The sequence below is a fragment of the Gastrolobium bilobum genome, unplaced genomic scaffold, assembly GCF_033153095.1.
Source record: "Gastrolobium bilobum isolate Gb01-03AN ecotype WA unplaced genomic scaffold, APGP_CSIRO_Gbil_v1 utg4377, whole genome shotgun sequence".
Classification (NCBI taxonomy): domain Eukaryota; kingdom Viridiplantae; phylum Streptophyta; class Magnoliopsida; order Fabales; family Fabaceae; genus Gastrolobium; species Gastrolobium bilobum.
In genome coordinates this window covers 1,389,942-1,405,991 of record NW_026895684.1, presented here as the reverse complement: position 1 = coordinate 1,405,991, position 16,050 = coordinate 1,389,942, and the positions used below count along the sequence as shown (strand labels likewise).

Here is a 16,050-nt window from a genome sequence, read left to right as displayed (position 1 = left end):
TAATTTATACTTCAAGCCCAAAGGACTCTTGCGTGAGGGAGTGTGTTAGAGAATAAAATATAGAATATTAAAAAATCATCACCTATCACCTCAAGGTTTGGGGTTGAGTTGGTTCTTATCATATTTTTTATAAATTTTTGCAAATTATACTATTTACTCCCGGGAGTACATAGTGTAACCTGGTGTTCTCCAGGGAGAACATAATGTAATTTGTAAGAGTTTATAAAAAAAAAGTTTATAAATATAACCTCCCCCTAATTATTACCATGTAATTGAAACAGTGTCATGAGTATATGTGTACGTTATAAAGGTGTTCATCAACCGATCCAAACCGATTCAAACCGTGGTAACCGAACCGAAAAATCGATATCTGAATAAATCGAAAACCGAAAAAAAAACCCGCAAATTTTAATTGGATTGGATTGGTTTTCGGATTGATTGATGAAAACTGATCCAATCCAAACCCAATATATTAATTTCCATCTACCTACTTGGGAATTTCCCCAATCATAGCCCAAAAATTTCTTAACTTAAGATCCATTAACCCGTCAACTAAACCCAAGAAAGAATCTAGTCACATCTCATCAACAAAATTTCATCTGTGCAGAGCTTCATATCTCATTGCCCACAAAAAAAACTATATTATCGTTTACTGATACTTTTGTATTTAAAAAAAAAAATTACAAAGCCAATATATATACAAAAGATGTTAGTTGCACAATAATCATGAAACAAATTTTAAGATTTTTAAAAAATTAAAAACCGATCCAATCCAAACCAAAAAAAATTGGATTAGATCAGATTGGATTTGAAAAAAAATCCAAACCGAATAGATGATTACATGATCAAACCGAAAGAATTGGATCAGATGATTTTTATTTTCAAAATTGATTCAATTCAAACCGCGAACACCGCTAGTATATTACCGTTGCATACAAGATAAAAGCGACTTGCGTCCTCTCTCATATGATGTTGTATCATCGACTTCAAGATTTATCATATAAAGATACAATTGAGATTTAAAAATCCATAATTTTTATAATCATAAATTTGAAATTAGGGATACTAACGTTCATAATTATTGATAGTAACCTTTGATTGCGAAATATTTTTTTAATTTTATTCCTCGTTTCGATTTACCGTTCCTTTTTAACTCTTAAGGGGTGTTTGGTTGAGAATTTTTTTTTGAATACTAGGAAAATATAATTAGTAGGAAAATGATTGGAAAATGAGTTTGATAGGAAAATATTTAAAAAGTTGTTTGGTTGGAAAAAAATTTACGGGGAAAATTAGGTAAATTTTATAAAGTCTATGCTTGATTTGAGGTAAAATATAGATAAGAAAATAAATAGCAATTAAGAAAATAATCCTATTTTTAAATTTTTTTGAATCACCTACCCTTTACCTTTACGAAAATAAGTAGCAATTAGCAAAAGTTGTGAGTATATTCGTCATCTAATTTTTCACCCATTTCTCCGTTTAGGTAGACAACCTCCAATATCACATCTGAATTGGAAATCTGTTGCCTTGCATTTGGGTTGAATAGACATGGAAAGTGGGTGGCTGGGGAAGTGATTTCGCTAACCAAATATTCCAAACTCTTCAACCAAACATGGTTAATGAAGAATCTCACTTCTTCAATGTCTATCTATCTCATCAGATAGCTCCGACCAAACGCCCCCTTAAGAAAATCTAAAGATATTTTTTAGTTAGATAATAAGAAATGCAATATTTAGATTTATATTTCTCTTATGTAGAAACAAACGTTATTCCCTTATAACTGCTTTCATCAAATTATTATTTTATTCTTCATAACTTTTTATATCCATTATCAAAATTATCTTTTAGCCCTTTATATATTTTTTTCCGCTACATAGTTTAACATCTCCTCTCCAAATTATCGGATCTAAAGATGTGACTCCATATAATAGAGAAAAATGAGCAGAAAAGTCGTGGAATAGTGATAATTGCTCGAACAAGAGTCCGAAAATAAGAATAAGCTTAGGAGAATATGGTATTTCTAGGCTCTAGAGTGGGAGCATATCTTTGGTGCTAAGAGAGTGTTTGTAATTTGAATTGGATCGATTTTGAAGCAAAAATTATCCGATCCAATTCATTTGGTTTAATCATTCGTTTGGTTTGAAATTTTTTTAGAGAAAACTCATTTTCACCTATTGTGATGTTGTGATTTATCATTTGACCCTTTGTGATTTTAAACTTATTAGTTAAACCCACTGTGCTTGGTTATTTTGTCATTTAACCTCCTATGGTTTCAAATTTTCACTTACATCCATTGTGGTTATAAAAAATTTCATTTAGACACCTTGTGGTTTAAAAAATAAATATTTAAAAAAAAAATTCTCTCTTTTTTATTTTATATCCTCATGTAATGCATTTATGGTTTAAAAATATTTCAAGTTATTTATTCTGAAATTAATTTATAAATTATCTTAATTTTTTTAAATATATTTGAAATTAAAAAATATTATTTAAGATAAATTAAATATGTTTTATTAAAAAAAGATATTTACTTTCTTTATATAATTTTATAATGATATTGCGTAAAAAATAGATAAAATAAAATAATATTTGACTTGAATTTATTTTCTTGACAAAAATAGGTGAATTTTTAAAAAAATTATATTTATTTTTAAAACCCTAAATGCATTAAGTGAGGATATAAAATAGAAAAGAGAGAATATTTATTTTAAACATTTTTTTAAAATTTTTTATTTTTGTAACCACAAGTGATCTAAGAGAAAAACTTTTTAACCAGGTGTCTAAGTGAAAGTTTGGAACCAGATGGGTTAAATGATAAATTATTTAAGCACAATGGGTCTAAGTGGTAAGTTTAAAACCACAGGGAGTCAAATGATAAATCACAAAATCACAGTGGATGAAAATGAAGTTTTCTCTTTTTTTTTTTTTTTAAATTCGATCCAATTCAATCCTATTTTATTCGGTTTGTATTAGATTGGTTTTCGGTTTTTCGAAAAGTCCAATAATTTCAGTTATACAAATCACTAGCTATATTAAAAATAAAGTCATACAAAGTTACAAATCACTGAAAAATTCAAGTTTTCAAACTAAAATAAGTCTTAAAACTCATGAAAAGTTAAAATAGATTAATAGACAAAAAAAAACTTAAACAGGATAGTTTGCTATCAATAACATCCTAGATTCCAAGTCTACAAAACAACAAGATTTTAAGTCATCATCTTTCAAAAATAATAAATACACGATGCATTGGATTAGTTTGGATTGAATTGGTTTTCACCAACCAAATCGAAAACCGATATAATCCAATTAAAATATGTATTTTTTTTATTAACTCGGTTATCGATTTTTTGACTTAACCACCGCGGTTTGAATCGGTTTGGATTGATTGATGAAGGAATATGTACTCTTTTATTAAAAATAGAAAAAAAGTGATGACTTAGGAAAGAATGACCATAAAAGAGAGGGTAAATTGGAAAATTTAAATATATTAATTTATGTACTTTTTTTACTAAAAATAGAAAAATGTGGGTATTGACTTAGGGAAAAATAACCAAGGGTGGGTAAAATGAGAAAGTTAAGTATATTAATTTTTTTTTTCATATTTAATAAAAAATGTACTGAGTCTTTAATACTTCCGCAATACCGAAAATATTTTCCTGGAATAAATTAGGCTTTCTCCATGTTAGGCCTCAGGGACAATGACCATACTGCCACTTTTTAGGCAAAATTTTACTTGATTGCCACTTCTGAAAAAAAATTTGCCAAAATGCCACGCCTGAATCCCGCTGGTCTGACAAGCGGGAATGGACTGGACACGTGCCAGCGTCTGAATGGTGAACCATTCTCGCTGGGCTGCCCAGCTAGAATGACAGAATGCTGACACGTGGCAAAAGTACAGACATCCAGAGAATGCCTGTGCTTTTGCCACGTGTCATCATTCTGACATTCTAGCTGAGTAGCCCAGCGAGAATGGTTGACCATTCAGACGCTGGCACGTGTCCAGTCCATTCCCGCTTGTCAGACCAGCGGGATTCAGGCGTGGCATTTTGGCAAAATTTTTTTCAGAAGTGACAATCAAGTAAAATTTTGCCTAAAAAGTGGCAGTATGGTCATTGTCCCTTAGGCCTCATGGTTCTTTATTGGATTGCTAACCTGGCCATACAATATGATTATATACTTAAAGTCAAATCTTTATTTTTATTTTGAAAAATATAAATATTAATACTTTTTTAACAAAAAAAAAAAAAACGACTAAAGTGATGACCAGAGAACTAAAATAAGGTTTCCTGTAATTTATATAGCTTTGTCTTTTTCTATAGTATCAGGTACTTTGAAGTTATACTTTCCCTAGTGATGGAATCATGGAATGAATTCAAGCGAAGGAACAAAATTTTGGTGTATCAAATATATTGAATTGGGTATATTTTTTTTCAATGTGGCAGAAAAAAGATATTTTAAAAATATATTTTTTGGATATTTTAAAAATATCCAAAAAAAAAATGGTGAATTTTTTTTCAAATGTGAAAAAAAAAACACTCCATTAAATACATATGATGCATAAAAAATTTATTCCGACGGAGTACAGCCTTTTTCATGAGGACGGGAAAAGGTGTTCATCTTTTTTAGTTTAGGCTCAAAATTATAGGGAACTGTAGGTTGGGATAGGGCTGGGAGGGTGTGGGAGAAAGCCATCACTGTTGAAGTGCACAAAAGCTGCGAAGTCTTATTCAGTGGCAATGGGCCACCATGCATCATAAAAAAAATGAAATGTCAAAGGTAGTGCCATCCAATCTCACTCCTGAAAAATCTCCCATATCCTATCCCTGTAATCATTTGAATTTTACTTCATAATAGTCTTTGCTAGTTTATTAAAAGTTAATGTGAAAACTGCTTCCCTTTTGTGAAAGCACCCCCATGGTTTACTATGATTCTTATTGATTCATGTGCCTTTCCTTTAAAAATAATTCAAATTTTTTTGAATGCCATCCCATTTATCTCCCTCTCATCCTTCTAAATTTAAACCCAAAAAGCGAAATGAAAAAGAATCATTGATCTATCAATCAAAGAAATCGAAAAAGATTTTTAACTTTTGGAATGGATTATATATATCCCGGGCCATTTCATGCAAAAGACAAGCCACTTCGACAAATTATAACGACTCCAGCTCAGGAGTGCTTAAAGCAGATGTCCTTTCCCTCCCTTTCCCCCTTTTTGTTGTATTTGTTATCATAATTTTAATCCTTAGATAAATAAAATAAATTAGTTTTAACGCTTCCGTTAATTTAATCCTCCCTTTTTTGGGCAAGTGCTTCGGAAATTAAATAAATTAATTGAACCTATATAGCGGCTGCTTTGTGGCATAGCAATTAATTAGATCTTGTTTTTTCAAATTCATTATAAATATAACCAGTTTATTAGGTAGATTAGAGCCGCAAAATTAGATCCCCCTATAACTCATTAAACCATGTAGAATGTTACGTACGTAGCTGCATCAGCAATGCGTGTAATGTGCTGATTTCTTATCCCGCAGCTCATAGGCTACTTTCAACCTATGAAAATTATTATGCAGAAAATAGGGTGTAATGTGAACATTGTGGCCACGTTGATTGTACAAATTTGCAAACTAGCTTGTAGCTGAAGATTAAAACATGAAGATAATGTCATATATTTAATTTTCCGCTATAATAAGTATATCCCTCTCCCGCCCAGGTGATTGCTCCACTAACGCATCAATTAAAATAAATAAATATAGTACTGGTATTTCTAAGTCCTAACTGACTAAACTGCTAGCCCAACCACAATAAATGATTCAGACATTTTATCATGATCCAAAATCTCAATGAATGAATCTATAATTTTTATTTATACGATACTCATTTACTCTTTTCCCTAACAATATGATACTCGTTCACACTTGAATTTTGAACCTACAAATTTTATTGCCTTTGTGGAACACTTTGATTTAGATGTTGCAAATACACTCTTATGAAAAGTCTGATTTTGAACTAGAATTTCCCTTCTTCTAATATGACTGGACGTAGGAGGACCATATATTGATAGACACATTAGACGCAATCGTGATGTTTCTCTATATATGACTAGCAAAATTGAATAATTTTAACTTTACTAAAAAAATGTGTCTCTTTCAATACTAAGTTGCCATTCACATGAACAAACCACACCAGCAAAGTCCAATGAACCATGAAGACTTCAAAATAATTATGGGCTCATTTAATCTTATGTTACATGAAAGATCTTCTCTCATGTTATAGAGATACATATGCTGGGGTCCGCCATTTAAAGAAAAAAAAAAAAAAAGAGTGTCACGGTTTTCGATGGTTGTGTAGGAGATAAAACTACTCTTATGTTGCATAAGAGTAGTTTTTCCCAATAATTATTGTACTGATGTCCGCTACTTCTTGAAGAGTACTCCTAACTTGTATTTTATAATTTTTTTCAATTTTTTGTTAGAATTTTTGTTTCAATTTAGATAAAAGGTCATAATAATAAATAAATGATGATAATTAACATTAACTTTAAAAAATATTAATGTTTATATTTTAGTTTATAATTTTTGTTTTTATATTATGTTAATTTTGTATATTATAATCTAACCGTTTTGTAAGATTTTGGAAAAAAATTCAAAGTCTTATGTCCTTATATTATATCTGTGTCCCATTACGAATTTTAGGGGGTGTTTGGTATATGAAAAAATTTACGATTCTTATAAAAGTGATATTGGATATTTGATTTACCCACGTTGGATACAAGGAAGTGTAAAAATTTTTCTAGAAAAATCACAATATCAGGATTTTACTTTACACACAAAAATCCCAAATCAAAATACCATTAAATAGGTGGTATTTTAGAAATCTCACACGGTAGGAAAATGTTGACTAATTTTTAGACAAAAATACCCTTCACTCTTATTCTTCTTCTTCTTTCACTTTTCGTTTCGGTTTCTTCTTTCTCCCAATCATAGCTCCGATCTCTATTAGAATTCAAAAAAGGGATAACAACAGATCCGCTTGAGAGAGTGTTGGACTCACGGTTACCCTTCTTCACTCACTAGTATACATTGCTTGCCCTCGCTCATACGAGGGAATCCTCTGCGATGACCTCACTGGAATCAACCTTGATCGCCTTGGTTTCGGCGGCAAACTCAAGTTGAGACAGAGAGAAAGAGAGGGAGACAGGCATAAAGAAGAAAAAAATGACACTGAATAATAAAAAAAGACACTTAAGATTAATTTTGAAAATTCGGTCCATATTCCCAGCAATAATTTACAATCAACCTAACATAAAATTAGAAAAATTGATCCAATATTTCTTTAGCCTGCTAAATAGTTTTTTAGTAATATTTGCAGAAAAATCATTATGTCGCCATATTCCTGAAAATTATAATTTTAGAATAAAAAAAAAGTTTCCTACCAAATATATGTTTCTTGTTGAAAGTCTCATTCCATCTCCTCATCCACCCTGCCCCTGGCATTTTTTCATCCTGTGTGGTTTTCGTTCTTCGATTAGCACTTCTCAACCACATTATAGACTTTGGAGACCGTACAATTGTCAAATCCCTTAAGATAAAAAGTTTCATTTATGAGCGTAATAGAACATGCACGCGTAGCACTTTCCTTTATTTTTCCCTTTTCTTCAGAGGAGGAATATATGGTGCGCAATCGAAATCAGACAAATGTGAGGGACAGCTAATTTAATGATTCAAATTCAATCCACACTTTTTCCTTTTTCTATTTTTCAGCGTATAATGATTTTAATTTAAATGTGTAGCCAGATAATTGGCTCAACTGGTGATTTCAAAATCTCATTAATTATGATACATCATGGATGGCATTATACTCGCTAGTATAGATGATGTGAGCTAATTTTGGAGTGATGACGTATACGTATGCCTCTATATTGTGGCTAATAGCTATACCTTAAATACGGAAAAATAGATCGTAGAGAAATATATATATATATATATATATAGATTAATATTTTTTATATTATAAAAAATAATTTTATCTTCTAATATGGACTCACATAAAAAAGAGAGAGAAAATATATAAATATCACACACTTTTATATGTATATATAATATAATTTTATTCCCTTGTGACATAAAAAACATTAATATCATTAAAAAAAAGCGTTGGTTTAGTTGTGAAGGCACAACCGTGACATGTTTCGTCAATTGTTGTCTTTCTATTGTTTTAAAAGACAAATCATAAATGAAGACGAGAATGCATGGACCCATTGATACATGCCCATGTGTAATGTGCTTTATATCTTCTTGTTTTGAAAAAGTTAAAAACACATGAAGATGTCTCTGATTCGATAAAGCAAGATTGTGGCGGCTAAGAATTCCCTAAATCTCGCCACTATTTACTCCCAGAACCTTCAACTGTGTAATCGGTGTTAAATTAAAGACTACAAAAAATAAAAGAAGAGAGGAGAGCTTTGCAGACATTAGAGAGTGATGTATACATACACGGTTTGCTTGTATTCAATCAACGCAGCACATTATATAAATTCTTTAATAAACTCACGCAACTCAAAACCAAGATCCATATATAATAACCTCAAACACAGACACAAATTAAGTAATAAACACTCAAAGTTCGTAACCACCAGCATCCTTTTGTATATGAGTGTATATACGATTAAAAACACACTTCAAAATTTGAGGGGGGGCAAAATAATAGAAAGAAAACGAGAGAGAGAAAGACAAACTAGCTTCAAATTATTTACACATAATTTGAGGGACCCAAAGTACAACGAAAAAGAAAATTAAAAAAATAAAAATAAAATTGATGGTCATAGTTAAGATGACAATTTCAAGATTCTCTCTTTCATGCATTAGAATTATACTGCCATCAGTTGCTTTAAACTTTATGAAATCACAAACATAAAATCTACTTTCTTCTTATTCCGTTTCTTAATTAGTCGATCATTTTGATCTTTCGGTGGAGGCACTTAATCAGAAGAACAATTAATCCATGATTCCACCATACCTTCGCTTCTTGCAGCTACAGTACACTCTGGCCCCTTCTCTCCATGAAAATCCGATGAAGAAGCTGAATAGTGTACTTTGCCATTTGTGTCTCGCTCTGTAACATTACTGTAGTTGTCAGTGCCACTGAGAGACATCATAGCTCCTCCTCCGTGACCACAATCATTGTTGGTAATGGTGTCCGTTCTTTGGGCCCATGCTGTTGAGGCATTACTCAAGTTATTGTTGCCACTTGACAATGATCCAACTCGAACCGAAGGTGACGATACCATGTTTTGATGAAGGCCACTAACGTTGGCGTTGACACGGTCATGCCTCAATCCTAATTCCTCAAATACCCCCATTTTGAGAAATGAATCAGAACTTGGCGGAATTTCCAAGGAAGTTTGTGTCTTGGAGACAAGAACAGAAGATTTGTCAAGAGGGTACTTTGGGGGTGTTTGGAAGTTGAGAACTGGGTTGTGCATGTTAAAGTTGAGAGGCTGATGAGGCTGCTTTAGAAGGCCTAAGTGATCAATGGAAGTGGAATTAGTAGTAGAATTAGTTGAGTTATTGGAAGCTACTAATAAAGTGTCCATCATGGAAGAGGAAGGAGGAAACGGGTGAAGATGAGGAAGTTTATGAGCAAAAGGGCGAAGAAGATAAGGAGGGTCCAAATGGGTGGATCTCATAGTTGAAGTAGAAGCAGAACCAAAGAGATCAAATCTGCTTCTTGGGAAAGACGAGGATGGGAAAGGTGGTGCAGGGATACCAGTGAATTCCTGAACCATGGCTCGGAAATTTGTGGTGTCTGTAGTGAGAACTGTGGTAGGTGCCCGCCTAGAAGCCCTGGACCGTTTCTTTGGGTTTCGAACCATGTTGGTGTTGTTGGCTTGATCATTGTTGGCGGCTGACACCGAAAGTAATCCTCGGGAACCACTTTCTGAAGCCAAGTTGTTGTGTGTCGCAAGAAAAGCAGCAGTATTATTGCCTCTCGTTTGAACAAAAGCTTGGTTCTGTGGTGAGGTTGAGGATGATGAACAAGGTATCAAGCTACCAAGATCGGTGGGGTTTGGTTCTGATCTAGCAGGTTTGGACCACATCACGTCAAGGTTCAACAGTGAGTTTGGGTTGGGAAATGATGTATGTCTTTGTATTGGATCCAAGTAATTTGATAAAGGGTCAAACATGTGGGTATTGTTATTATGGTGGTGTTGTGGTGGTAGTGGGTGTGGGTTTGCGTTTGGGAGGTTAGTAGTGGTACTATTACTGAAGGGACCAACATGGGTTAGTGATGGTGAATTGTTTAAGAACGCAGAGAATGATGATTCCGCGCGTGAATCGTACTCTTCATCATCACCGCTGGTGGATTGTATACTCCCACTACTGTTACCCGAATCCATGAGAGCAGAAAATGGAAAGACGTGAGGGAGACAGTGATTTGGGCTGGTTCAGAGAGATTTTGCTTACTTACACATACTCCATATTTAAGAGATGGTACAGAATAAGGTATGGGAGAAGAAAGACAAGAGAAAAACAACAGAGAAAGTGTTTTTTTTTTCTTCTTCAGAAAGTACTCACCGCTCACTTCTTTATGGCTCTGATCTGCTCCAACCAGTACACGGTGCTTGGCTCACGTTTTCTTAATCTGTCTTTGATCGAGCAAAAGGGTATTACGTAAACAGCTACGAATGATCATGTATTTAATACCTGCACAGATGTTATGAACATAGGTTACTGTGTTTGGGTTAGGACTTGGGAGTTGGGAGGGTGAGAGAAGTCTTTGTCCTCTCTTTTTTCTTACCTCTTTGTCCTAGATTTTGGATTACTAAAGATTGAGAAAAAGATCCTGTATTAGGGTTTCAAGTGAAATGGAAAAAGGAAGAGAGAGAAAGAGAAATAGTTCTAAAGCATTTTTCTTGTATAAGAAGAGAGGCTGCTTCTTATTTCCAAAAAAAGTAAAAAAAAAAAAGAGGCTGCTTCTGATCGATGTGGTTTCACCAGGAAAATATCAGTGGGGAGACAGGTTTTGTGATGGCAGGCTTTTAGTGGTCAAAGTATGTGAGATTTGTGGTTTTGATTTGCAGCGTGAAATGGATGAAAGACGCGACGACGTTAAGGAAGATATTATTTTAAACAATTCAAAAGAATTCATTGAAAAAGTTATTTATTAATTGAGAATGTTAATTTCTTCTGGTTCGTCTTATATTTTCGGAATAATTATAGTGTGCAAGCAACCAAATTAGAGTGGGGGTTGTTGAATTGCATAAAGGAAAGAGAACAACCTTATTCACTATTTAGCTTTTCATATTGCTTCAAGAAACGAATATAAATACTTGCGTATATAAAACATGGGTTATATTTATCTTATTTTATATAAAAGAAATAATTTTTCTATACACTCAAAAGAGGGATGAATTTCATCATTTATTTTCTCTTTTCTTACCTGTGGGTTCCACTTATAATTTTGTTTCTACAACATGAAATAACTATTTTTCTACAACATAAGAAAAATATTTTCCATAAATTATTAGGGGTTAATACTTCTAATATTATAGGAGATAACTTTATCTCCTATCTATATATAAAAGTATATAAAGTCTATATGAGGTCATATAAAAAGAAGAAAGAGAAAAAATAATAATATGAATTCAATATACTTTAATATATGTATAGGAAATATAATTATCTCCTACAATATAAAAATATTAATTCTAGATTATTATGTTATATATATGGGAAAAAAGTTTCCGATGTTACTTTAGATAACTTTATCTAATGTTCATCGAAACGACGTCGTTTTGGAGTTGAAAAATTAAAAAATTAGAGTGATAAAGACTATTATAACCCTGAAATAAATTGAAATTACAAAAATACCATGATTTCCGTCCCAAAACGACGTCGTTTTGATGAACATTAGATAAAGTTATCTAAAGTAACATCAGAAAAAACAAACCCTATATGTATTTAGGGGGAAACAACTCTCATATTGCTGGAGAGTTGTTTTCACCTGTCGTGAGTCATCAATTTCTGTGCAATAATTTTTTTTTATGGGTAAAGGATTTTTTTCGTCACCGGAAATAAAGTTATCTCCCGTGAGTCAAAAACGACGTTGTTTTTGGGCAAAAATTAAGGTGTTTTTGTAATTATAATATATTACAGGGTTATATTAGTTTTTGTCATTATAATTTTATAATCTTATAATCCAAAACGACGTCGTTTTGAGCTCACTGGAGATAACTTTATCTCTGGTATTTGAAAAAATGCTTTTGTCTTTTTTTATAGGTGGCAGGTGTTGAGATATATAGTAGTCCCACATTGGTTGTATGAGCAACTAATGTGGAGTTTATAAGGCCTTGGACACTCTCACCCTTTGAGCTAGCTTTTGGAGTGATGTATTCCAAGGTTCTTTACATGGTATTAGAGCTTGAGTGACTATAAGGTCACAAGTTCGATCTTCACCGTTCCCCACTTTAAAAGTGGAATTAAAAATAAAAAAGCACAAAAGGTAAATCAAAAAATTGGGCCTGTGCAATTCCACGCTTCAAGCCCAAAGGGCTCTTGCGTGGAGGGACGTGTTGAGATATATAGTCTCACATTGGTTGTATGTTCAACTAATGTGGCCTTTATAAGGCCTTGGACACTCACACCCTTTGAGCTAGCTTTTGGGTAAAGGCCACATTAGTTGCACATACAACCAATGTGAGACTATATATCTCAACACGCCCCCTCACACGAGAGCCCATTGGGCTTGAAGAGTGGACAATGCAACAGGCCCAGCCTACCTATGCTAAGAAACGCCACAAGAGAAAGTGGAGGGCGACGAGGCTCTGATACCATGTAAAGAACCTTGGGATACACCACCTTAAAAGCTAGCTCAAAGAGCGGGAGTGCCCAAGGCCTTATAAAGGCCACATTAGTTGCACATATAACTAATGTGAGACTATATATCTCAACAGCAGGACTTATCATATTTGTATATTTAACGCAGATAAGATAACTCCTATTATAGGAGAAAATAGAGTCCCGTGAATTTATGCCCAAAAAAAGTAAGGGGGCCTTTGGTTCAAGAAATTTTTTTGGAATAGTAGGGAAATGAGATAGATAGAGAAATGATTGGAAAGATAGATAAAGTGAGATAGGTAGAAAGATGTAAAAAAAAGTTGTTTGGTGGGGAAAAACTTTACTGGGAAAATTAGGTAACTTTATGAAATCAACAGTGCATTAAAAGGCAGATAACCGGTTTTCCGAAAAATCCCACCTTCAAATTGGGTTTCTAAACAGTGCGGATATCTATGTTTCTCATAAATCCAGACAAATTGGATAGATGGGTTTTTGGTGAAAAACATTGAAACAAACATGGTATTTCTAAAAGCCATACTTGAGAAAGATAGATATCCGCTGAAAAGCTCCCAACCAAACACCACCTAAGAGTTAAACACTTATTATTTTAAAAAAACAAGTATGAAAATCAAAAGATCGCAATGTAAAAAAACACTATTCATATTAAAAAAAAAACAAAAAACACTATTCATATAATATGAGAAGTGTTTTTAGCAAGAAGTAAATATTGTTTTGAGTCTTTTCAGTACTATTCTCCTGTTACTAGAGAACAATAAAGAAGAATTTAAGAGAGATATATATTTTTTTAAAAGACTCACCGATAAAATGTTGGGTTTTATGAGAGTTATGTGGTAGGAAAAATGATTGTGTAATATTATAGAGATTTATTTTGTGTGTTGTAATTTTTTTTTAATGCGGACCCCACAAAATATTGTAAGTGTAGAAAAAAAATTTGTGTCATATTAAATGATGAATACAAATCCCTAAAATGTATATGCATGAAGGGGATAATGATGTCTGTGATGGGAGAATATTTATTCCCTTTTAATATATGCGGTTGATATTCAAAATAAAAAAGAAAATGAAGAAATGTGTGTCTTCTTTATTTCAATGGCTTTGACGCAGTCAGAAACCGTGATTTATAAATTATTTGTAGGAAAGAAAATCTGATATAAAATCTAAGGGAATCTTTTCAGAAGTGTATGACAGAGGAAAAAAAATTTATGTATGATTATCATGAATACGTTGGAAAAATAATTTTTTGGGAAATATTATAAAAAATTATTTAGTAGGCTAAAATATTATCAGAAATATTATTAAAAAAATTTGTAAATTTTTTTTATATCATAGAAATCCAAAAATATCACTCTCCTGTTATTCTTGGATAGCATTTTGGTTTAAAAAACTTCAAAAAAAAATTTGGTGGGAATATGATTTTTCCAAATTTTTTTAACAATTCTTATACCAAACGTGGATAAATAAAAGGGATAGATTATTCTACTTATCATTTTTTCTGTCTACTTTTGTTTACCACTCTCAAATACTATTAGATCAGAATCTCAACTACATTTATCATTTCTCTCTCCTGTTGAAATTCTAATCTAATGATGTTAAAGAGTGGTAGACAAAAAAATTAGTAGGTAGAATAATTTATCTCTAAATAAAATTACCAATATCAGTTTTTTGGAATTCAAATTTTTTTCTAATATCAAACGCCTCCGCACAGCCTTTTCTCTACTAAAAGATGTAGAAGAAAAATCATAATATTTAACCTAAGGAAAATCTACAAATTTTTTTGTTTAAAACTGAAATATATATTCCCAAGAGTAGATTCGATTAAGAATTCATTCCCGACAATACGTAGTGCAGTTTGTAAACAAAAAAATTGTAAACATAATGATTTAGAGTAGAGTTATATTTATAAATTTTTTGATTACAAACTCAACTATGTATTTTAGGGAATACACTAATAGTTTTGTATTCCACAAAATTATGAACAAAAAATTTGTAAATATAATCTTTTTCAATTATCTTATATTTTTATGGAGTTTGCATTTGTCATTTAACATGACATAACAAACTTTTCTACACACACAATATTTTGTGGGACCCATATTTTTTGAAGAAAAAAGAAAAAAGAAAAAGAAATTACGGCACGCAAAATGAATCTCTATAACATTACACAATCACTTTTCTTAGAACATAACTCTTATAAAACCCTATTTTTATATGATTGTTTTTCCTGCAATTTTATGTTGTTGGTGCTAATGATTCGTCTATGTTAGTTTGCTGATACTATCTATTAGGAAGTATGGGAAAATTTTCAATTATATTACCAGGTGCCCGATGGATGAATCAGTTCAACGACATTAAAGTTCGCTCCAACCAACGGAACTTGAAACTAATTCTTTTTGTTTTTGTTGTTGTAAAGGGGGAAGCCATTCCATTATAATAAATGAGCGTTAAATAATCTTCAAAATATGCATAATAATTAATATAGCGGTCCATATCTTTTCTGTGTCTAAATATTCATACGCTTTTTCCTTTTTGATATATACCTATGCTCTGTATTTGCCCCCTACAATACCAAATCCACTAAGCAAAAATATGCACAACCCATTTCTCAAGTTTTCTTGGTCTACTCGTGTGATATGTTTACAGTTCCGTTCCTACAACTGTTTTTACCCCTTTTCATGTTCAATGAATTGTTCACCTCATCTACAATTAGGTTCGAATTTCATCTCAACTTTTTAATAACTCCCGCAATGTAATTATTTTAAACTGTTATTTACATATTGACCCTTTTGAGTTCTAACCATTGGAAAGCCTTGTAGTTTCCTTTAACGTGATAAACATGGGCCCTCAACTCGTCCTTTTTTTAATATTCAAATTTTAATATTATTATTAGTATTATAACTGTAATTAAATTTTTTGGAAGTTCTGTAATCGAAAGCTAAGACACACATTATGAGGCTGTTTGGTACGATAATTTTTTTTAAAATTCTAAGAAAGTGGGATAAGGAAATTTTTTTTTCCTAACGTTTGATATGAGGAAACTGAAAATAATCTCAAAAAACTTTTTTTCCCATCATTCGATATTACACTTCATATTCCTAAATAAAAATATCGTCTGATACATGATATTTTTACTTTTTCATAGTATATATAAAAAAATATTTTCTCTACCAAAGATAGATTATCTTATTCTATCACCT

The 16,050-nt window shown here is 32.0% G+C and overlaps 1 protein-coding gene across 1 annotated transcript; it reads right to left on the bottom strand.

Moving 5' to 3' along the window:
* Positions 1–8,634: 8,634 nt before the first annotated feature.
* On the bottom strand, positions 8,635–10,842 carry LOC133291000 (uncharacterized). The gene is made up of 2 exons (XM_061489166.1): positions 10,797–10,842; positions 8,635–10,702 (listed from the first exon to the last, which is right to left on the bottom strand). Exon 2 carries the CDS (start codon positions 10,393–10,395, stop codon positions 8,977–8,979), a length of 1,419 nt encoding a protein of 472 aa, XP_061345150.1. The 5' UTR covers positions 10,396–10,702; positions 10,797–10,842; the 3' UTR covers positions 8,635–8,976.
* Between the last annotated feature and the right edge of the window lie 5,208 nt (positions 10,843–16,050).

What these genes read in the sequence shown, in the direction of transcription:
- LOC133291000 (XM_061489166.1), bottom strand. Translation starts at nt 10,395, where the DNA reads ATGGATTCGGGTAACAGTAGTGGGAGTATACAATCCACCAGCGGTGAT.